Source organism: Trachemys scripta, chromosome 3 (genome assembly GCF_013100865.1).
Source record: "Trachemys scripta elegans isolate TJP31775 chromosome 3, CAS_Tse_1.0, whole genome shotgun sequence".
Lineage (NCBI taxonomy): Eukaryota > Metazoa > Chordata > Testudines > Emydidae > Trachemys > Trachemys scripta.
In genome coordinates, this window is record NC_048300.1 from 84,533,707 (window position 1) to 84,559,178 (window position 25,472).

The following is a 25,472-nucleotide window of genomic DNA, read 5'->3' on the forward strand; positions in this document are numbered from 1 at the left end:
CACATCAAAATTATTTCTTTAAGATGGTTGCAACATTAGAGGCCGGTGGTCTCCTTTTCTAGAAATGCTGTCTTTTCTTGAAAGTTCTGAGGATCTTTGATGAAAAAACATTAGGCAATGATCTTTGCCTGGTGTAGAATCGTGGCTTTCTTTCTAGGAACTGGTATGTATGCACCTGGTGACCGAAGAGTGGCCCAGGAGTCTTAACATATGCAAGAAGTCATCCACGTTAGTGCTAAAAAGGCCTTTGAAGGGAAGGTCTTCAATTGTTGTCTTATAATTGTTGAGTGTGAACTGGACATCACTGCCTTATCCAGGAACAATGAAATGTTAGCTGAAATAGGGTGATCTTTTACATGGAGGATGCTCTTCCTCTAGTATCTCTTTTTAGTATTCAGTATGTAGGAGCGCAAACTGAGCCCTTTGAGAAGTGCAGAAGAGGTGATTCTAGTTCTGGAAGGGGGGTGGGGATGTTAGACAGAGGCTGACTCTCATATTTTAAGACCCAGAAGTTCCAGTAGGGCCATGAATGCATATTGTATGGAAAAGGGGGGATTACAGGCCAAGCTGGAGGATACCAAGAGTACCTATCCTTGTAACCTCTAAACATTTGATGCATATAGGAGGCCCTCAATTTCCTGAGTCATAAGGGTAATACGAACAGGATGCCTCTCTACTTGGCTCTGAATCAGACACAGGAACAGTCTTCAACCAGATTTGACCCTACCCTAATTGAGGTTTCAGGAAATCTGAGATTGTGCCCTATGTGGTGCTATAAAGGTATTCAGTACTGCTGTAATGGTGGTAGCTGACACCATAGTTGAGACAGTCAACACCCAAGATAGCAATGGAGATGCTGGCTCAGTAAATAGAGATCTCCTGGTAACACAAATGAGCTTGATACTGAAAAAAAGTTGGTGCTGTAAAAACAGACTGGGCATTGAAGTGGCGTTGATGGTGCCAAAGTGAATGGTACCGAGCAAGTTGTTGGTATGCAGACTCCATACCGGAGGTAGTTACTCTCATCTTGTGAGACAGTGCCCACATCTGGTACTATGCTCCTTCAGGTCTCCATCAGTAGCTGATCTGGGCCCTAAAGTCCTCTTAGGCTGGAAAAGATGAGGTGATCTCAACCTCTTTTTGCTCTGGTCTGCCAAGGGAAATCTGCCTGTTTTCCAGAGAAGCAATGCACCTTTCTACTCTTGCCTGAAGTTTGACTTGAGGATTTAGCAGCCCTACCAGAGTACACAACTAGGGCCATTTGGAGGACGTTGCTCAGGAGCTGGCAGCTGATTTGGAACTTCCCAGAGCACTTCTGGACTCAGATCAAGCTAGTTTGATGGGTCTTGCTTACCTGGGTCTGAAATAGGTCAACAGGGCAGTCTAAAAGAAAAAAATGGAGGCGACCCTTTACTGCCTCTTGGGTCCATTTTGAAAAAGACATACAGATGCAGTATTTGCCAGGAATGTGCCCCTTCCTGAGGCAAAAGAAGCATCTGTTACAGCCATCATTAAGTCATTTCCCAGGAAGGAAGCTTCAATCATGACTAAACCCCAATACCGGGGGGAAATATTTTTCACCCTAAGTGACAAAAACAGAAAAATTATACCTATAAATTCCAATAGGAAAACTACACTATATATACACACTTGTAGACCTAACTAATCTTAACACACATACAATATATGGGGGGGCACGAAGAAATGCCTTGAGCTTGGACATTGGCAGCATTCCGTCTTGCAGCCACGGGCAGTAAGAAGGAACTCGGGGGTGTTTGGGCCCACTTTGCCTTTTCTGGCTTCAATACGAACTATGAAGATGCTCAGAGTGCATGGGTGGCCCCAATGCACATTTCTGCTAAAAGATTCCAATCTCCAGTGCATGCGCACCCAAAACTGGAATACATATGGACAAATCACTGGAAGAAAGATCAGCTTCACTGCAGCTGCTCAGTACCACGTGGGCAGCAATAAATGACAAGAATGTCCATTTAACTCTGCTGATGTAGTTTAGGAAAGCTGAGCAGCAGCAGAGAAGAGAAACAACAGCTCAAGAAGTGGATGCTGAGGGAGGGTTAGAGAACAGACCACACCACAAGCAGCAAGGAGGCCGAGAAGGGGCAGAATAAATGAGGTACCCTCCTGTGAGCCAAAAGAATGGCAGAGCACTGGACCCAATTACTCCAAATACTGTAAAAGCTCCAGCATGGCAATGATGGAAGGAGAAATGAGAATGCTCCTTTTCACTTCCACTGCCATTGAGGTGGAAAGGATACTTTCAGCATCAGTCACCTGACTAGCTAGAGTAGGGGTTCTCAAACTCCACTGCACAGCGACCCCCTTCTGACAACAAAAATTACGACAACCCCAAGAGGCAGGACTGAAGCCTGAGCACCACTGCCCAGGGTGGAGGTGGGAGGAAGCCAAAGTCCAAGGCTTCAGCCCCAGGCAGGGGGTTTGTAACCTGAGCCCTGCCATCCAGTGCTGAAGCCTTCTGGCTTCAGTCCGGGCAGTGGGTCTCGTGCTTTGTCCCTGGGTCCCAGCAAGTCTAAGCTATCCCTGATGACCCCATTAAAATGGGGTTGCGACCCACTTTGGGGTCCCAACCCCCAGTTTGAGAAATTCTGAGCTAGAAGCAGATAAAAGAATAATGCCTTGTCTACACTAGAAAAGGTTTGCCGATATAGCTGTAAATTATAGCTATACTGGCAAATCTGCCCACAGTAGACGCAGCTTATACTGAGAAATGATTTTTTTTTTTTTTTTTTTTTTTTGGGCTGGTATAACACTGTCTACACTAAGGCTTTTGCTGGCATAGCTGTGTAGGCTGGGGTGTGGTTTTTTCACACTCCTAATCAACATAACTACGACGGCAAAACTTAAGTGTAGACCAGGGCTCAGTACACCTCACCAGCATTCAGAGTAAGCAAGAATATCAGCATCCTTCTCCTTCCTGACAGGCAGGTGGATTATTAATTAGATAGTGCCCCTGGATCTTGCTCTCATTTTGAATGACAACTAATAAGTTTAGGGCTGTGAAATAAGTGTCTGAAAACTTTTCAAACAGGATACTCATAATATGGAAGATTAAGAATTAATAAACCTTCATTCAGACAACTATTCAAACTAACTGCAAGTGAGCTCTCCCAAAATTCTTCCCCTATCCTTTTATGTCTGTTTACACATTACTCATTTTATTATTAGAATTTAAGAATTATACCTTGGCAAACACTTTATCATCTGTCTTTTGGAAACCAAGGTATACATCTACACTTAAGCAAAACAAACAAAGACTGAATGAATTTAAACAGCATCCAGCTTTCTAAACAGACAAATATTTCACTTTTCAGAGAAAGAAGTTTGACAGTTCATCCTTGCAATGTTAACCATATTGTGTCTTCCCATTTGACCCACTCTGCAGAATCTGATCTGAAAAAAAAGTAGAAGTCAAACTGTTTGTTGGTAAACTAGCAGCTACAATAAAGCTTTCGTGAATAATAGCCGGAATGATCTTCTACTAGATTAAACCTGAATGAGGTTTGAAAATCCTAAAAGGTTCTGGTGAGGTGGTTGCTGGCTTTGAGTCAGGTATGTACAACAGTCATATTCTTCTTACTAAAAATAAGTTTTTACTAGAATTTTTAACAGAACTTTCAAAGGGTTATTTTCATTGGTAAACTTCTGCTACAATACATATATATTTTTTAAAAATATGTAAAAGTTTACAGTAGTTACTTCAAAAGATTAATACCCTTAATATTAGTATTTAACATTATGGAGTCACCCAAGATTATTTGCATATGGTCAACCATAGGAATTGTTTTAACACACATCATTTGCCTCAACACCCACACATTATACGTCATCTGAAGCATTCTGAAGCTACTAATTCGTCTAATAGTTCTCACTCCACCCTCATCTAGAGGAAAACCATTATTTCAAAAACCTTTACACAAACAACTGTCAAATCTACAGTGTTACATTTGGCAAGTTATATTTTAAAACTCCATACAAGCAATGCCTTAATCTCAAAAAATGAAAATTTAGTTAAGGACTGGTTTATATGTTGAATGTCCATGCTAACGAGCATGCAGGAGGAATTCAGGACGCAAGTTTTAACTACTTTTTAAAAAAATTTCTTATTTTTATTCCAGTATCAGTTAGAGACCCCCGAGAAAAACAAGGCAAGGTAAGTCATTGTCCCTGCCCAAGAGCTTTCCATCAAACTAAACAAGGCAGTTATGGGGTGAGAGAAAGGGATGTTATAACAAAAGCACAGTGAATGAAGTGATGGTTTGAAAATGTGGTTAGTTTCAGGAGGTTTAAAATAATTATTGGGTGGCTTTTAGTTATTTTACTTACGCTTGTAATTCTGTACACACACACACACACACACACACACACACACACACACACACAGTATTATAGGGCAGAGTGGGTGGGGAGGGAAGATATTAGATGAAAGGAAAAACAAGGAAGTGACCAGAATAAACATTGTACCAAGCATAGTCTGATGATGTCAACATCTGAAGGTGCCTGCAGATACTGCTTTTGTAACTGCTCCTGCCATCATGAGCATCCGCCCACAGGACAACTCCTGCCAGAAGGTTCTCCCTTCTGAGCTCATATGGCTGGAGGAGGAGTGGGGGTTCCGTGGGAGGAAGTTTAGGTGTCATCTCCCCCTTAGCCCAGAACTGGTATATGTGAAGAAACACCTTTGGTGTGTCTTGATTCAATCAAAATATTCAGGATACATCACCACAAATACCTATTGTCTTTTTCCAACACATACTATCTATGGTACTTGCGAAATCAGATATTTCTAAGTTCTGAAATACCTTCAGTGGACCAGGAAGTTTTTAGACAATTATGGAAAGGAATTTTTTTTTTTTTTTAATTAAAAATACTTCTCTGACGTATGGCTCTTCCATAGATACAGTTGAACACATTTTTGGGCTCTATTTTCGTGTTTAACTTTGCTGTAAATCATAAATTACTAATAGAAATTGATTAGTTAGTGGAGAATAATATTAATTGGTTAACTGAAAACTCAATTGTGCAATTACAGTGCACACAAATTTAAGAATTTAATACTGTGCTTTGAAGTATTAGTCCAATTTTGCAAAAAGGAGAGATTACTTACCTTCCACACTAACGGGACTTCTTCAAGATGTGTGCCCCTATGGGTACTCCACTTCAGGTGCACATATACCCTAAGTGCGTTTGATCTGAGATTTTCAGTTGCAGTGCCCATTTGGCCAATGCACGAGGTCTAGACCTCCTCACACCCCATATCGAGGATAAGAACTGCTCCCAGTTCCTTCTCTGCAAAGTCTCTCGAGATGAGACTCAAAGGGGAAGTAGTGGAGCATCCACAGAGAAACAGGTCTCAAAGAACATCAGTTACTGTACAAAGTAGGTAGCCTCTCCTTCTTCTAGTGTCCTGAAGTGGGTGCTCCACTTCAGGTGACTCCCAAAATAGTACTCATGGCAGGAGAAAGTGACCTTTGGAGCCGAATTTAATACCAACAGGACTGCTTTGCCAACAGCAGCATCTGATCTGGAAGCATGTACTAGGGAATAGTGTTTGGGAAAAGCATGAATTCATGCCCAAGTTGCAGCCTTGCAAATTTCTGTAACTGATACATTTTTCAACAGTGCATGGACTTGGATTGGGATCTTGAAATAAGGGCTCTTTTAGAAGGGGGCTGAATGTGACCAGTCTAATAACAAGAAAGAATACATCTGGATACATACTTTTAAAGTCTGCGTAGAAACTGGGGGTCTCTTGGATCTGTCCACAAACAAGACAAACAGTTTGGGAGACTTTCTAAATAGCATTCTATGTGGACAGAACCAAACTAATGCCCTTCTAACGTCCAAGCTATGGAAGGCAACTTCTTCCCTGGTCTGGTCTGGCTTCAGAAAAAAAAATGGAATGTGACTAACCTGGCTAACGTGGAACTCAGAAAACATTTTAGGCAGATGTGGCCGTAAAGATACTTTTTCCTTGAAGAAAACTGCCAAGGGAGGATCTGCCATTAACGCCCCTATAGCTACCAAGAAAGCTGCCTTCAAAGACAGGTGTAGCAATGCACATTTAGCCAGTGGTTCAAAGGTGGGTTTCATTAGGCAATTAAGGAACAAGTTCAAAACCCATACAAGTGAGGGCTCTCTAAGCTACAGAAGAAGGGTTAATCAACCCCTTGATGAATCTATCTGTTGTGGGGTGGGCAAACACTGAGAAACCCTCTCTGGGGGAATGAAAAGCTGTAACCGCAATCAAATAAACTGTGATGGCACTCACAGAAAGACCCAACTTTTTAAAATTCAACAGGTAATCCAAACCAGTAGAGAGGGAAGAGAGAAATGGGGAGAACTGCTGCTGGATAGACCAATGGTGAAATCTCTTACTTTTGCAGGTGTTTCTCCAGACGAAGTGGAGTACTCATAGGGACGCTACTCAAAGAAGAATATTAAATATATTGTAACAGTTTATTGCAAAAAAAATGTTAAGCAGGAGAAATAGTTTTTAAGGCCTTCACAGTTATTGTGCATTAGGAAAATGTATGCCTTGTGTACTGTAAGTAAAATCCATATGTTGAAAACTGCTGCTTTAAAAAACCTACCTTCTTTTTGTCCCTCATTGAGCCCTTTCCTCGGACCATTATCTTGCATCCTGTTTCTGCCTCCAGCTGTTTAGCTGTTAGTCCTCTGGGACCAAGGATTCTTCCCACAAAATTGAACTGGAATAAAGGAGAGGAGGAGGAAAAAATCTTTACTTTTTAAATACAGCGATCACAAAACTATTCAAAAATCTATCAAGATGTATTAACAGCTCTCAGATGTCATCATATGTTGCATAAGAGCCTACACTAAATCCTTGATGTAACTGAAGACAAGAAGGCTAACGTTTGTGGACTAAGTAGATCAAATGTTTGTGTGATCTTCAGGCTAAAAAGTAATTTCACTATTTTCTTACATCCAAAGTCATCTCTCAATTTACCAAATTAAAATCTACAGTAATCCCTTCCTGAAACACCCCTTTCCAAAATTTTCTTACACATTTACTGAATACAAAAACATGAGAGAATAAAAACAGAAATAATTTAAGCAACATAAAATGCTGAAAATATATACAGTTGCAAAAAATGAGTAAACTTCAGTTTTTAAATAGAGAAAAGTTTCAGCAGAATGCTGGGCTTATCCTCTTTTGCATGACCAGGCTCTAAGAAACAAAGATTTTTATTCTATTGGTCCACTACTAGCTTTATACAGAAAATGGCCAACAGAATTTTTGGTGTGCTGCAAGATTTAGTCATAAAGGAGGAAGATTTTACACATCAGTTTTTACTCAGTTTAGTGTTTGTGTTAAGTGTTCACTAAGAAACTGACTGCCATCAACAAGGGAGGATATTCTTTAGATTAATTGTACTCAGCACTGATATAGCCACATACTGGTTTCTTAAAATTAGTTCCACTCTTAAGACTGAAATTCCAGTTAACTACATATTCAATACATCATGGAATTTATATTCATATAATATATATGAACAAGGCTGGGAATATGTATGAAAACCTATTTAAAATAGTGTTTATTTCCCAGACCAAAAATAAAGTAAGAGGGAGTTAGGTTGAGAATACAAAGCAGAATTTTAGGGTAATAAACATTACAGGAATGCTGAAATTATCTCTAAAACTAGCTATAAAACAAAGGAAATTCAGAGTACCGTATATACTCGTTCATGAGACAAATATTTTTGGTAAAAGAGTGATGCATCAAAGAGCGGGGTTCAGCTTATAAATGGGTCTACACCAAAATTTGTTAAAGTCTATGGAATCATTGAATTGAATATCTAATACTCCAGATAAACAAAACGACAATGTGTCTTGCAGGCCTGGAGCCCCTCAGCTCCCTGTGGCTGCGGTTTGCCATTCCCAGCCAACGGGAGCGCCACTTCCCACAGCTCTCATTGGCTGGGAACGGTGAACCGCAGCCACAGGGAGCTGAAGGGCTCCATGCCTGCAGACACTCCAGGTAAACAAAGTGTCCCTACCCGCCAGCGGCTTAGCCTGACAGCCAGGAGCCAAAGTTTACGAGCCCCTGAAATATAGGTTGGCTTATGAAAGGATCATACAGTTTTTGCTATTTTTACCTAACCATCTTGGGGGGTCGACTTATACTTATACAAGCAGACTAATGAACGAGTATATACGGTAAATGTTTGTTAAATTTAAAACCAATTTAAACATCAAGATAAAGAAATGTATAGCATGGGAACCCAAACAATCTAAATCAGCCCTGCCACTGGCTCTCCCTAGAATGGATAGACTATTTACCTAACAGGAATGTTGTGATGCTTAATTAATATTAATAAAGTGCTTTCAGATCATCTGATTAACAAGATTCTGTAAGTGCAAAGTAGCATGCATTACAATATTTGTAATAAGGGGAAATAACACTGAGTTGATAGACTACCTACAGGTGTAAATGAACATTATATTAATTTCACAGCATGTGGGAGGCATAAACATTAATTCATTTTTTGTTTTATTTTCCACTGGTTAAGACACTGACCATAATTACTCTATTTAATACAAAAACAAACACTGTCTTGCCTAAATGTCAAGCTGTTTTAGAGTGACTTTACTATGGGGAAAATGTTACCACATACTGTTTTGTATACTGTTGAATACAGCAGATTTCTAATAATACACATTATCAGGAATTCATTTAGTTTTTACAACTTGTAAGCTTTACAAATTTTATTTAATCTTAAAATAATTTTTGATCTGGTACTGATGCTTTTGATCATTTTTCCCCTTCTATAAAGCATGTGAAAGGAGTTCAGATAGATCTGATTATTAAACTAATATACAGTAAAACCTGTTCCTTTAACATGTTCAATCTTTTGCTGGGTATTAGTTTCTTTTTAATTTCACTGCAATACTTTTTTCTTCATTGTACCCTGGGCATTTGGGAACACATTAAAGGATATTTTTAACACATAGGAAGAGAAGCTACCAGCTGGCCCAATCTGAAGTATAAACCTGAACTGTATGTCCTAATTTTGTACATTATTCTGACAGCCCTTCAATGTCACTGGTAAGTGATAATTTTACTTGTAAATCATTCAGGTATGTTAAATAAGTGGAAAACTACCATTCAGCAGTGAAATCCCTCTCTGTGTTCAATGCAGAGGAACAGCAATGAGAACAGAAATAGGAATAGAAAAATGGAAATACAAGCAATGAAACTCTTATGTGCTACAAAGAGGTTTAACAGATGTTCAACTATCACAAGGTACAAATCACAGCTACTTTTAACAAAATACCAAGACACACAAATGCATTAACGTTTACACAGATCTGATGAATATTGCTGAAGTCTAGTTTTTAACATCTTATAATTTAAAAAGATCTTAGCTGTGCACTTGTTCTGCAGTCACCTGCAAATCCACACACAAAGATATTTAAATTCATAAACAGCATGCTGAAAGTTATTTATCATTGATCAGGACACACAGGTGAATGAAGACAGTCAGGGATGGATTCAAACACCAAGCTTCTACTTTAACTCCACACTGGGCAGGGGCTCTATATGCCCACTCCACCTCTCTTACCCTATCACATAACAGCCATTTAATTGAGTCCAGTGTGGGGTTACAGGGCTCCCACCAGAAACTCAGGATAGACACTCCTTAGTCTGCCCCTACGACTCAGCACACTTCTAAATCCTGTCATGCTCTTCCCACAAAGGGGGATCGGAGTCTGCAAAGACTTCAGGTCTGCCATTTTCTCCCAGAGGTACAAAATCTACCAATAAAATCTTAAGTCTCTTATCCTCTAGGAACTAACCCTTTTATCTTTTACCCACACTGGACACTGGCTGCAAACTGCGACAAACTAAACATTCCTATGAACTCCTAATATTAAATGACCAAATCCTATTCTTTTTAACCCAACCATGCCTCCATGACAACTTCAAGGAAGGCCAAGAAACACCGGGCAATTGCCAATTTGGCAAAACAGGAAAAATTCCTTCCAGTTAAAGGGGACAAGAACCCCCCAAATCCTAAGAATAAGTTCAAATTAATGGGGCCACTTAGCTTCCAGCTCTTTCCCCACTGCCAAGCTGGCCAATGGGAAGCAGAGAGCCCAAGGAGGAGGGCCCTAGATCTACATTCTCAGATATGGATTCTCCTTCCCTTCTAGGCCATCTCTCTCACTGCCAAGGCAATCCATTTCTCAACACACTACTGTATTCCTCAGTTCCTGCACTGAGGGGAATTCTCTCCCAGCCATTCCAGCCCCTTAATGCCACTCCAGCCCATCTACACAGCATAAAAGAGCTCGAATAGGAGGAGAGTCTCTCCCCTTACAGACAAAATATGGACTACATTAAAGGACTGAAGCAGCATTTACAGACTTTGGAAAGTTGTGAATGACGTACCCAGAAGGCAGCATGATCTAGTGCGACCAAAGGAAAGCACACAGAGCTTAGAAATTCTGCATACCAGTTGAGGCAATGCTTAGAGGAGACAATGGGAACTTCAGCATTGCCAACTCTAGTAATTTTAATTGTGAATCTCAGGGTTGTTTTCTTATAGACCCAGCTCCTGGAAACAAGTGATCAGGTAAGAATCATCAGACTGGAAGGAACCTGAGGTCTTCTAGTCCAGTCCCCTGCACTCAAGGCAGGATTAAGTAATATCTAGACCAGTGGTTTTCAAACTTTCCTGGCAACCCAGTTGAAGAAAATTGTTGATGCCCACGACCCAAAGCAGCTGGGAATGAGGGGCTCAGGGTGCGGGAGGGGGCTCTGGGCTGGGGTGCAGGATGATAGTCAGGGCTCTGGGGTTTGGGGTGCAGGGGGAGTTGCAGGTTGTAAGGGGCTCAGGTGCAGCGCACAGAGCCCCGTGGCACCCCTGCCTAGGAGCCAGACCTGCTGCTGGCTGCTTCCGGGGCACAGCGTAGTGTCAGACAGATAGGGACGACAAGTTTTTACTGGCCGGCCACCAGGGTGCTGAGCAAGGCGACCCAGTGCCTTGCATTCCACGACCCAGTACTGGGTCGCGACCCAAAGTTTAAAAACCACTGATCTAGACCTTCCCCGCTCTTAAAAATCTCCAATGACAGAGACTCCACAAAATCCCATGGCAATTTATTCCAGTGCTAAAATACCCTGACAGTTAGGAAGTTTTTCCTAATGTCCAACCTAAACCACCCCGCTGCAATTTAAGCCCATTGCTTCATGTCCTACCCTCAGAAGTTAAGGAGAACTATTTTTCTCCCTTCTCTTTGCAACAATCTTTTATGTACTTGAAAATTTATGTCCTCCCTCAGCCTTCTCTTCTCCAGACTAAACTAACCCAGTTTTTTCAATCTTCTCTCATAGGTCATGTTTTCTAGATCTTTAACCATTTCTGTTGCTCTTTTTTGGACTTTCTCCAATTTGTCCACATCTTTCCTGAAATGTGACGCCCTGAACTGGACACAATACTGCAGCTGAGGCCTAATCAACGCAGAATAGAATGGAAGAATTACTTCTTGTATCTTATTTACAACACTCCTGCTAATACCTCCCAGAATTATGTCTGCGTTTTTTGCAACAGGGTCACGCTGTTCACTCATAGTTAGCTTGTGATCCACTATGACACCCAGATCCCTTTCTGCAGTACTCCTTCCTAGGCAGTCATTTCCCATTTTGTATGTGTGCAACTGACTGATCCTTCCTAAGTGGAGTACTTGCCATTTATCCTTACTGAATTTTATCCTATTTACTTCAGACCATTTCTGTAGTTTGTCCAGATCATTTTGAATTTTAATCCTATCCACCAAAGCACTTGCAACTAGACTGACCAGGCAGCGGGGATTTGGGGGTGGGGGGAGAGGAGAAATAGGACCCTATATAAGAAAGACCCAAAAACCAGGACTGTCCCTATACAATCAGGACATCTGGTTACCCTATTTGCAACCCCTCCCAGCTTGAGATCATCCGCAAACTTTAGAATTGTATTCTCTATGCCATTATCTAAATCATTGATGAAAATAGTCAACAGACCCAGCCAAAAACTGATCCCTGCAGGATCCCACTTGATATGACCTTCCAGCTTGACTGTGAATCACTGATGACTACTCTGGGAATGGTTTTCTAACCAGTTGTGCATCCACCTTATAGTAGTTTCAGCTAGGCTGTATATCTCTAGTTTGTTAATGAAAGGTCATGTGAGAAAGCATCAAAGCCTTACTAAAGTTGAGATATATCATATCTCCTGTTTTCCCCCTCCCATCCACAAAGCTTGTTTTCCTGTCAGAGAAGGATATTAGGTTGGTCTGACATGATTTGTTCTTGACAAATCCATGTTGACTGTTACTTATCACCTTATCTTTTAGGTGTCTGGAAATTGATTGCTTAATTATTTGCTCCATTATCTTTCCAGGTACTGAAGTTAAGATGACTGGTCTGTAATTCCCCAGGGTTGTCCTTATTCCACTTTTTACAGTATTCTAGGATGTATTTCATCAGGCCCTGATGACTTTAAGACATCTAACTTGTCTTGTTAATTTTTAACTTGTTCTTTTCCTATTTCAGTCTCCGATCCTACCTCATTTTCACTGGCATTCATTAAGATGTATATAATTGCTACACAATTTTTGGTGAAAACCAACAAAAAAAAATCACTTCGCACTTCTGCCATTTCCACATTTTCTGTTATAGTTTTCCCCTCTTCATGGAGTAACGCGCTTACCCTGTCCTTGGTCTTCTCTTGCTTTTAATGTATTTATAAAATGTTTTCTTGTTACCCTTTATGTCTCTAGCTAATTTAATCTCTTTTGTGCCTTGGATTTTCTAATTCTGTCCCTACGTACTAAGGTTATTTGTTTATATTCATCCTTTGTAATCAGACCTAGTTTCCTCTCAGTTTTCAGATTTAAAAAAAAAAGAAGTTTCTAGTCCTTGTGTGGCCTGACTCATGATTTTTAACATTTGGGGTGGCAAATCTGGAACTTTTCCGTCCTGCCTCACTTTTCAGTTCAGTTGTCTACCATAAGAGCATAGGAAGCAGCCATCTTCCCTCATCAGCCAGATGATAGCCAACTTCACCAAGAGTGACCTTACTTCTAGAGCCCTGGGATCTGATGGCACTCAACTACATATGCCAGTTGCGGGTAGGGTCAGGTCGGAAGGGAAAATAACTGGACACTCTTGAGCTTAGGTGGGTTCCTCTCCTACCCACAGGTTGGCAGAGGAGAAACTGCATGCCCTGCTCCTGCTGGCCATCTCCACTTTACTGTGCTGAGCTGAGGAATCACAGCAGCGCCCGCCCCTCACTCCGCAACATCCAGGTCTGGTGGCAGCAGGGCACTTCACTGCTGAGTCAACCCCGCAAGCAGGAGGCAGCAACACTGACCCAGGCTTTAAAATTAAGCCCAAGCAGACCTCTACTTACATCCATATGAGAAGGCTTTATGGAAATGGCAGCCACCTTAACAGAGAGCCTATGGTTTCAGACTCTTTAACTGATGGACTAGAGCAGCCATTATGAAGACAAAATTTAGAAACACTTTGCTTAATTACAAAAACAGTTTCTTCAAATGTACGCTATTACGTTTATATTTTAGTTTTGCAGAGATGGTAACTAACTGTCTGTTAGCTAGGAAGATCTTGAAAGGCAAAAATTCACAATACAAATTTCTTAAAATTAACTCAAGATGGGTTTTTCAATTCAAACAGATTTCCATGGAAGTCCTCAAAAAATCAATTTTCACTCACAGATGTATATCAGCTTCCCTTAAGAGAACAGGTGAGGCAAAACTCATTCCATCCCAAATGTATAGTGGAATTTGGCAAAAGATTGTTTCGAACAGTTAAAAATTGGACTGTCCAGATGACAGTTTATGAAGAAAATATTGACAAAATGAATGGCACCCATCACAGTCAAAATAGTAAACAGATTATTGAAGAGAATTTTAGATCTACAGAAGTCTATTGGTATTGCATTGGATAAACTGCAAGCAGATAGCTGTATTACTACTAATGCTGTTTAAATCTGAAAGAAATTTAAGGGCACATATTGAAAGATAAAGTTAAATCAGACAGTAATAAAAATGGATGCAGCTGGCACTTACACATCTACTATAACAGGTGGAGAATGTGAGCAAGAAAAAGGAAGAGTAAGTACAAATGAGGTGGATGCCACTCTGACAAGGACATCTGTTAATAAATACCAGAATCATGCCCTGCCTAACAATATTTGAGCTGACTGAGAAATATTAAAATACATGTTAACTGCTAAGCCATCAGTGAAGTCGAGATATTGAATGGGTTTAAATTGTTGATCAGGCAGATAAAATGTTCATAGAAATGATAAGCCAGCTTTTTTGTGTAGTAGCCTCTACTATAGGAGTAAAAAGAACATTTTCTAAATTTAGAATCTTTCATTCTAATTTGATAAAGTGACTGGTTGTAGAGAAAGCAGGAAAAATAGTTCTCTTTCGCCAACCACGAACAAGCATTAGGCAGCAGGGGAAGGTACTGAATTCAAGAAAATAGTTCAATGCCATTTTTGTCTTGTATATTCACTTTACTAAAGCTTGTTTCACAGGTACCTACCATTCCTTCATTTTTTTTTTTAAATCTTTAATTTTAACAAAGGATTTGTTTTGTTTTGTTATTTCAGCTAAAGAAAAGATTGTTCCTGGGAGCGGGGGAGAAAAAAAGAGCGCGAGCCAAGCAGCATCCCAGCTTGATCGGGGTGAGAGTTAGTAATAATGTCTCATGAAATTATAATTCCTCATGAAATAAAGGGTATTTGCCATTCAGAAAAAAAATCTGTAAGACAATGCAAATGAGTGGATGATGTTAATATAAAAACCCAATTAAAGGAATTAAAAAAAAATACTAACATACAGATTAGTTTATTTAAATTGCGACACTGCAGGTTTTTTTATATAACAGTATAACGAGTCAACATCTAGTAAAACAAACGTGTATGCAATATATTAATATTACACAGACAAAAATATTGCAGCATCAAGAGTATCCAAAGGAAAGAGGCAAGACCACATTGTCAAATATTCAATAATTCACTGTCAGCACATTTTAATACAGAGCCTTCACCACAATGCATGGATCTGAGCTGGCAACAAGCAGCCCACCTATCAAAAGACGACTGTTTCAACCCAGGTCCCCCAGACACTCTCTCAAACCACACCTACATGCAAGCTAGGTAGTGATGGAGCTGAAACTCAGTGCAGTATACACAGAGAACTCTAACTTCACCCTTATGTTCACAAGGTGTTAACAGTGCACACAAATGTGGAAAATGTATCAGTGGAATATAAGGACTGACCACCCCATAAAAGGGACTTACATCAAGAATGAAACTTAGGGAGAATAAAATTTGGCTGCTTTGATTGAGGTAAAGCAAACATTTGATCTACTTAGTCCACAAACGTGTGTAAGGAAACTAGGTAAGGCAGAGTTTCCCTTGTTAAGCAGTTAACACTTTCTTTCCCTTTTATGCTACCTCATGTATAACCATCTAAGACTATACATGTTCAGATAATACGGTAGACCAATACTTCTATTAAGCTCACTGCTTCCAAACATTTTTAGTAGCTTTTAAAATCTTAAACACTACTTAAAAATAGCTCACAAAGCAGCCTACCCTAAAAGCCAAGTACAGTACAACAAAGAGTATATGAGACAATTTTCTACTACATACTGCAATATTCTGTCCTGACAATTGCACATGACCAGCCCCATTTGCCAATCTACTACCAAGGTCACGCTGAAAACTTTTGCTGATAAACAATTGCTTCTCACAAGAAAAGAAAAAAAACTAACTTCTAATTTCTATTTCCTTCAGGGTAATTTCCTTCATAGGCTACCCCTGGCCTTAAAACCAATGGATACAAAGTTCAAAATTAAATAAAAACAAAACAGGAAAGAAGCAGACCCCCAGTTTTAGACAAATTCTGACAATGCCATTTATTCTTTTGTGCATTTGGTCCATCAGTGAGTTGTGTGCCTGTTTGTTCCCTGTATTCAGGCTGCATAGCTAGGCCATGGACCCTTGAGTAAGCAGCTAAAGCAGGTCTGTTTGTGCCTTGGTAAAAACCGTGAGGCTCTGACCCTGGGAGTTTTGATCAGCCCCGTTGTTTGAAGTCTGAGTGGTTAATTGCTCTCTGGTGGTGAGTGGTGAATTGGGCCAAGCTAAGCAGGAAGACTTGGTATAAATAGTTGTTGGGTGCTATCTCCCTATCTCAGGTTCCACCAGCTACCTTTCTAGACCTATCCTGTTAGTGAGGGTTACCATTTTTTAAATTAACAAAAAGAGGACACTCTAAGGGGCCCCGCCTCCACCCCAACTCCGCCCCTTTCCCAAAGTCCCCGTCCCAACTCCTCCCCCTCCCTTGAACGCTCCGCCACCCTGTTCCTCCCCCACCCCTGCTTCCCATCAATCAAATGTTCGCGGGAAGCCTGAAACAGGGAGGCAGGCAGCAGGTAAGCTGGTGGGGGGAGGGGTGCGAGGAGGCGCGGCCCAGTCCAGCCCCCTGGCCGAGCTACTCGGGCACTGGGGCGCCAGCCCCGGCTGTTCCAACTCGGCTCGGGCACCCTGGGGCACCGGCCCCGGCTGAGCGGCTCGGGCCCTGCCGGCTCCGTCCCGAGCTCTGGGGCACCAGCCCCGGCAGTTCCAGCTTGGCTCGGGCCCCGGGCACCGGCCCCAGCAGAGCGGCTCCAGCGGCTCGGGCCCCGGGGCACCAGCCCTGGTTCCGGCCGAGCGCGCTGACCCCGGCCAAGCGGCTCCGGCTTGCCCTGGCGGCTTGGGCCCCGGGCACCAGCCCCAGGGCACCAGCGGCGCCGGCCCCAGCGACTCCAGCTCGGATCAGGCCCCAGCGGCTGAGCGGCGCCGACCCCGGCGCGGATCCAAGCCCCACAACCCCTCCCTATTTTCCCGGACATATCCGGCTTTTTGGAATTTCCCCCCGGACGGGGATTTGACAACCAAAAATCCGGACATGTCCAGGAAAATCCGGACGTATGGTAACCCTACTGTTAGGGCAGCCTACAATGGTCACTTGCTAGGCAAACCTGAGAGCTCAGAGCTGTGAGCAGAAGCAACTAAATGAAGAGTTTGAGGAAATGTGAGAGTCTTTCCTTCCAGCTTCAGCTGTGTGTGTGATTACACAATAGCCAGCAATGGAATAGTGGTGGTAAACTGCAACAGATATGCCCCGTTATCGTTCCTGCCTGAAGCCAGAAGGGACTTCATGCACAGGAAGTACAAGTTGGTGGCTGTGCTACAGAAAAGATTCTTGGACTGAAGGGGCAAGCAGAGAGACTACTGAGAATCAGAGAAGGGGAGGAGTTTGCACGCAGCCAGGTTCAGGAAATGTCAGTACCCCAGCTTCAAGGAAGAAAGGAATTTGGCACCAAGGAGCTGGAGAGAGTGGTTAGAGGAGGCATAGGACTTCATAACCAAATAAGGCATAAATTTTTTAGAAGTGAGAGTAATTAACCACTAGAACAAGTTTTCCAAGGTTGTAATGGATTTTCCATCACTGACAATTTTTAAATCAAGATTGGATTTTTTCCTACAAGATATGCTCTAGGAATTATTTTTGTGATAGTTTCATGGCCTGTGTGATACAGGAGGTCAGAAAGGCTTGAAAGGCTGGTGGTATTAGAGAACTGACACTCAGCCATGTGTGGCCAATCCCTTCTGGAGAACATGTGCGAAACCAGCTGATCCTTTAGGGACCACTCTGCCATCTGGGAAGGGTGCCTGTTGAGACAGCCTGTAATCACATTGCTCTCTCTCATCAAGTGCTGAGCCACCGGACAGACATTGTGGAAGATGCACCAATCCCATAACCTTATTGCTTTTGCACAAAGAGAAGTGGAATGAGCACCTTCCTACTTGTTGATATAGTACATTGCAGAAGTATTTTCTGCTACCACTTGTAAAACCCTCCCCTGTGTGAGGGAGGAACGATTGGAGGGCCAGACTCCAACACACGGACGTACAGACTCCTCTCCTGAGAGCAATGCCCTCGACCTGCCAGATGATTCAGATGCACCCTCCTCAACATTTTATATGGGGTGGGGGGGGGAGAAGGGGAGGGAGAGGAGTGGAGTGATGCCCAGATCTTGCCTGCCACTGGCCACAGCCACCACAGGATGTTATGAAAGTCTGAAAAACCCTTTGATGGTATCTGGTACAACTTTTCAGCTTTCTTAGCAATAGGCTGACAAGAGGCAGGGGTGGACCATACTACTCTTGCCAGTTGGATCAAGGCACCAAGAATTGGTAGGAAAAAATGGTTACCTACTTTTCTGTAACTGTTGTTCCTCAAGGTGTGTTGCACACGGCCATTCCACTGTAGGTGGACGCACACATCACACACAGTCGTTAAAGATTTTTCCCTTAACAGTACCAGTCAGGGCAGCATGATCACCTCTTGGTGATTCATGCCACTGCACAGTGGTATAAAGCACTATGCTGCCCCCAACTCCCCTCAGTTCCTTCCTACCGGAAAGACTTTGATAGAGAGGTGAAGGGGGGAGGTGGAATGGGCAAAATCTAGAAGAATAATTATGGAAAGGTAGGTAACCTTTTTTTCTTCATGTGATTGCACATGTCCATTCCATAGCAAGTAACTCAAGCAGTTCCAACTGGAAGTAGGCTTGAGTCTACTTGAACAGGGATTGTAGGACTACCCGTCCAAAGATGGCATTATCTCTAGATTGATTAGAGATGGGATCAACTTTCAAAAGGACTCTACTCCTCTGCCTGATTTGGTTGACCGGTACCTCTTCATTCCTGTAGTGGTATGATGTGGAGAGCTCAAAAGATTGGTGCTCAAGAGATTATCCCATTACCAATGAAGTGAGTTGATGATCTCAGTTCACTAGTGAAGTTGAGTCCGCAGTACACAAATTGTCAATTTCAGCACACAGACTTAACAGACATTAAACTGAACTACTACACCACCCCAAGAGAAGATAACACTTCTAAAAGTAGAACTATACTGGCAGCATCGCATGGGGGGAAACTCACACTGTCACTGTTCACATTAGTGTTTTGTGAGATGCCTTCAATCTGGCAACACAGACAACTAAATATTTTACAAAAATAAAAATATTTTAAATGTAAAGACAAATTGTGACTTACTCTCCCCACCACCACCCCGTTCATTCCTACTATGTCTTCCCTTTAGGTGTCAACCTACATAATCTAGTAATCACAATCCAGTGTAGAACAGTTAACTCAATATAATGGAATTTTGATAAAAAATGAAAATTTGCAAAGTTACTCAACATGACAGATTTTTTTTGTTTCTAAATTAAATAACGATTAATCCTGAATTTCCAAATAACTTCACCTGTATAGCCTCGGTAGCATTTCCAGGAGAAAAGTGCTGGTCTGTTAAGATGACTAACAAGCAGAGAGTACAGTATTACTTAGAGAAAACCAGGTTTAAATCCCAGTTCTAAATACCATGGTATCAAAAGCTAATCCAACTGTACAGGTAAGAACAATCTGAAGTGGTTCAGTTCTTTCAAGGAGGCACAGCTCAATGACAACATGTAATTTATTCACTGGCATGGAGGGCCAATGTATGGAATTGCACAGGAATAGGTCCTATCTACTTTGTAGAGTTTTTACTTGAGGCCATTCAGAGAACTGCTACAGTCCTATTCAACTGCTGAATGCTTATATGGTCTCATGTGTGAGACTAATCTTTATTGCTGAATAACACTGCAGATTGGATGCAAGATGACTGATTAAAGCTGAACCAACACAAGACTTACTGTTGGTGGGGGATCCAGCTTGCCCAGGAACTGCCCTGTCTGATGGGAACTGTTATACACAAGTTGGTAAGGAACTCAATTTGTGAATCTTTTTCACCAAAACCCTGACCCAGAAACTAAGGTTTCCATGGACAGTAATAGCTTTTTCTCTCTAAAAGATTTGAAAACAGCAACCTCTCTCTCTTGGACATCAGTAATGCACGCCACCAGGACCTCAAGGCTGGACTGCTGTAATGAGCATTTGGACCAACACTAGAAAACTAGTCATTAACACTAGTTATTGCTCCAAGACCTTCATCTATGAGAGTTTGCTCTATCATTTGTGCTGAGTGAATATCCTTTTCGCAAGTATACTCCAAAGTCTGATTCTAGCTTCAGAAGCTACCTGAGGCAGAGCCTGTCAACCTACCTTCCTTTCCACAATCAGCAGGATTGGAACTTCCCACCATTTCACAGTGGGGGTTAACATTAGCGCTGTGTGAATAAGTGATCTTACAGTTCACTGGCCAAACGGGTGTGGGGGTGGAGGGGGGGGGGAAATTGTTTCAGATCAACCTTAAACAAAACCATGTTGGTTATCTCAGTGAAACAAACAAACAAAAAAATTTAGGTTGAAATGCTTTGTTCCATCTAAAATAAAACTTGCATTTTTTTGCACTTTGTTTTATTAAAAATAAAGGCAATTTGGAAACACCATTCAAAAAATAACTAGATAAATTCATGGAGGATAGGTCCATCAATGGCCATTAGCCAGGATGGACAGGGATGCCTCTGTTTGCCAGAAACTGGGAATGCGTGAGAGGGGATGGATCGCTTGATGATTACCTGTTCTGTTCATTCCCTCTGGGGCACCTCGCATTGGCCACTGTCAGAAGACAGAATATTGCGCTAGATGGATCTTTGGTCTGACCCAGTATTGCTGTTCTTATGTTCTTAAAACCACTGGAGAAGCCCCCCTTAAACTGTATAGCACTATGGCTCGAGCATTCATATGGGACATTGGAGACCCAGATTCCACTCTCACTCTACCCGAATTCAAACCAGAGATTTGAACGTGGGTTTCCCACACCGCCCTAACCACTGAGTTACAGGGTATTCTGGGGTGGATCTCAATCTCTCCTGTTGAAGTTGTTCCACTGAACACAAATTATTAAATTTTCATTGGAGCAGGGACTAGAACCCAAATGCCCCCCTTCCCAAGTTAGTAACCACCAGGCTAGAGTGTCATTTCCACTCTCTCCCCCCAGCACAATGAAGTATTTAAAAAGGAAAGGTGAGAAACCCCACCCCAGACTAGTGAGTAGTCTGGTGATTAGGGCACTTTGCTGGAAGGTGGGATATCCAAGTTCAAATCTTTGCTCTGAAACAGGTAGAATGGGGACTTGAGCCTGCATCTCTCTCACATCCTAGTTGAGTGTTCTAACCACGAGGCTATGGAATATAAGAGGGGGATATCACCACCACAAGATTTGAGAATGGCACCTAAATTCCCTTGTGAATCTACTGCCCCTCCCACCCATAGGGGTGGGGGGGTGAGAGACTTTGATAAACTCGTATCAGATTCGCAAATAGTCTTGGTTGACCTGAAACTGCATTTTTCAGCAAATAAACAATTAGTCAAAACAAAAACTGCCCTGCTCTTGTTAACAAACCTCTCCAGAAGGATACAAATTATTGCAGTGCCACTCAACAGTAAAATGTACTCTTCCAGTGTCTTTGTTTCTGTTCTTCACTGGAACTTTAGCTCGCTTAGGTCTAGTATGAAAACAAACAACTACACACCAGATATGTAATAGCTGCAATTTCAGTGTGAGGAACTCAATTTAAGCTCCGAATTTCGTGCTTTTAGAGGGAAAAATCACATTTGGTTTATTTTCAAGATGCTTCTAAACCCCTCAGCCTTGCAGGACAAGCATAATTAATAAATCTCTGGGGAATGAGTTAAATCTCAATTTTTTTTGTGTTGCTTGACCAAAAAGTTGTTAGTTTTGAGTTACACTTTTATATCCAACAATATTTACAAGTTTACTTTCTCTGGATAGTTTAACTTTACATTGTATATCCAAAGGGCATTTGTTAAGCCTCTCTACAAAATATGGTGGCGCCGGATGTCTGTTATGCCTTAGAGAAGAATTGTGATTGTTCAAAAAACTGCTTAAATCAGTATAGATCAGAATCAATCTAGCTGTGAGAAACATGGTTATACCTTTCAATTGCTAGTTATTCACATGAAACCACGCCTCATTTACACAGCACAAACTTTTGACAGACCTAAAATCAGGACCGACCACAAAACAGACAGTCAGATTTATATCCTGCCTTTATATGTCAGAGAATCTGCCAGGGAAGCAGCTGTAATAATCAGGATTCCACTGAAGAACTGAGAAAAGCACACAGGTCACTTGAAAGAAAAAAAAATCCTTTTCTTATTTACAGATCAAAAATGTCTCCCAAGAGATATTACTGGTTTCACTCAGGAATATCTCAGAGGCTTCTGCAATGCAGACATTGGCTTTATTACATAGTTCTGCTACAGATTTATAGTTCAAAGCCAAAGCCAGTAGTAAACAGACCTAGGATTTCAAAAACACTTACAAAAAGTGCTGTAAATGTTAGAATTTCAGTTTCCAACATAATCTGGATTACACAAAATGTAACACTGGTTACAAATTCAAAACTACATGATAAAAAATTAGGTTAAAACTTGTCAAGGTAGCTTGTATGCTACAACAATTTATAATTCTGGGGGGATTTAAATTTACTTTATCAATAACTGAGCCAGATGAAATTAAATGTTACATGCCACATTAAAATAAATATATTTTGAATTGCTTGCTAAGGTTAATCAAAATAAAAATGTAAGATTTTCATCAAAACAGTACAATGTCAAAATACAGCAACATTTTAAGAGATTTCTCCTCTACTTTGTATATAACAAGGTATTCCACTCAAAGATGCTAAAGAATTCAGCAAGCTTATTTTACTGCTAAAGAAAACCTCTCAGAATTACCAAATTATTTACATTCCTTTTTGCTTTGGTAGAAAGGTCAATGGCAGTCAATTCAAAAGGCTCTGAATGACTGTCTGATCACTGCATCTCTAATCTAGACTAACCAGATTATCCCTGTGATCTTGATAAAATACAGATTCTACTCAGCAACAGGTGTTCCCATACTTAAAAAGAACCTTTTTAAAAGCAAATAATAAAAATGAATAAATGTAGCTGGGATTTAGAATGAATTACTAAATCCTTTAAATCCACATTATTCACCTCTAATAACCTATGTGCTGAATGGTTTGAGAGCTTGTTTAACTGACAAACAGCTTTAAAATCCCCATGTAAATGCAATGGATCAGATGCATAAAGCCAGACTAGTTTTCCAGGTCATTTTAATAATAGTAATACACAACCTTTTACAAGATTTCTCTACAGTATGGTCTAGGAACAAAATAATGCACTTAAACATACAATTCGTCCTATTACAGTTCTTCACATTCCTAATAGATTCTCTTAGAGAGTTGGTTGCTAATCTCAAATAGCTATCTGAAGATTACTGTAAAGTAGTTCCCGTATTTTAGCCTTAGGTCTAAAAGGGTTTTTTAAAGTTATATTTTACCTAATATGTAGAATGTCTAAGTATGCTTAAAAATATGTATGCATGTAACAGAAGAATCTAAATATCAGCTACTTGTCAAAACCTGTAATGCATTACACCTAGGTAGGGTGTAGAACTTACTGCTTCTTCAATAAAAATATAAGTTGGGTTTTTGCAAGTGTTAGTTACTAGATCATAACTAGCAGCATTTAGAATGGCATCTTAACTCTCGCACAAAAATCCAACGCACCTATGTAAACCTCGAGATGAATATGTTACCATCCTGTGCACTGACATTTTTTTCAACCTCCTCCTCACCCCCATAACATCTTGCTGTGTTCATCTCCTCCCCTGATAGCCTACCTCGCATCAGTGCCTATAGGATAGGGTACTGAGGGGAAAAAAAAAAAGTTAAAAAAGTCAGCCTTTCCCCACCACATTTCTGTTGCTAGTTCGGTAAGGTTCCCCCCACAACCAGCCACTAGCCAAACTAATCTAAATATTAGTCCTACTCACAGGCTTCTAAAAACATCCCTTCCTTCTCACATTGTGGTTATTTTCAAAATATGATCAACCTAACAGGCAAACAAAAGCAAAGAAAAATACTCCATGCATATTCTTAAGATAAAAACAAAATGACAAACTAAAAGGGTCACTATTAAATACTAACTTTGATAGGCTAGTGCCACTATTTATTTATGCTGACTGTTTTACTCTTCTCTGTTCTGAAATGATCATTATGTAGTATGGATATAAAAGATGTTTTTGGTACTAATGCAGTTGTTTGTAGAACTAGGGGTAGGAAACAGTATATTTTAATTAAAATGGAAAGGGGTTTTGTTTTTATAAAGATTAGCGACACTGTCACCATAGAACTAAACTGTATGTTAAAGTGTCAACGGGAAAGGAAATAAGGAAAGTGAAATTTGCAGTGGCCATACTGTTTTCCACAAGAGTACTATCAGCAAGAGTCAGATAAACTGACTTAAGTTTGAAGACTAATAAATTCAAAAACAAGTTCCTCAAAATAAACTACTGATTGTACAATCAAATGATAAACTGCATGCTTCTAATTTCAGTATTCAAAATCAAACAGTCCTGTAGACGGCGATAACTGTACTACAATATAAGAAGTTGCAAATACATACATCTCTACCGCGATATAACGCTGTCCTTGGGAGCCAAAAAATCTTACCGTGTTATAGGTGAAACTTATATTGAACTTGCTTTGATCCGCCGGAGTGCGCAGCCCCCCCCCCCCCCCCGAGCGCTGCTTTACTGCCTTATATCGGAATTAGTGTTATATCGGGGTAGAGGTATAGTTATTGAAGCTATAAAGGCAAGTTTACCAAGCTATTCAATGTCAAACATTTCATGTATAAAATGCAAACAGGATATAATTTCTACTCTCTTGCTTTTTATAATTGGAAGTTAAAGTACTGAAGCAATAGGCTTGTGTTTTAATATGGTAAATCACGAAAATTTAAGTTTTCATTATTATTGTTTGACTAAAATGGGCATAAATAACCATACTTGCGTCTACCTTAAAGAGCTTATAGTTGAGGCTTGATAGGAAGGTTATAAAGCTAGTTTAAAATAGACTAGAAAAGCAACATGAATGATGTCACCATGCTAGTGCATCAAAGAGGATGTGCAAATAACCATAAACAGAACAATCTGACTATATATAATAAACTATCAAATGCACGAAGTAAAAAGCTGAAAATGGATTTCTCTAATCTGTTTTATTCAAGGTTTAAAAAAATCCTACCATGTGTGAGTGAATTAGAGTGCTATTAGATCCTGCTGAAGCTAACCTTTCATTTTAAAATACAGGTTTTTAGTACTTACGATTGGGAAGATTATCTAATAGAATAGAATCATAGGACTGGAAGGGACCTCGAGAGGTCATCTAGTCCAGTCCCCTGCACTCAAGGCATGACTAAGTATTATCTAGACCACCTGACAGGTGTGTCTAACCTGCTCTTAAAAACCTCCAATGATGGAGATTCCACAACCTCCCTAGGCAATTTATTCCAGTGTTTAACCAC

At 40.8% G+C, this 25,472-nt stretch overlaps 1 protein-coding gene across 12 annotated transcripts in view; it reads right to left on the reverse strand.

Annotated features, from left to right (window-relative positions):
* The window catches only part of QKI (QKI, KH domain containing RNA binding), a 302,149-nt gene that overhangs the window by 161,006 nt on the left and 115,671 nt on the right, over nt 1-25,472 (reverse strand). For all 12 annotated transcript variants that reach the window (XR_004645072.1, XR_004645073.1, XM_034765256.1 and 9 more), the window contains exon 3: nt 6,630-6,746. Coding sequence is in view for 10 of the 12 variants with exons in the window: in XM_034765256.1 (XP_034621147.1) it covers nt 6,630-6,746 (117 nt within the window). In the remaining 2 variants the exon portion in view is untranslated. The remainder of the gene's footprint in view (nt 1-6,629; nt 6,747-25,472) is intronic.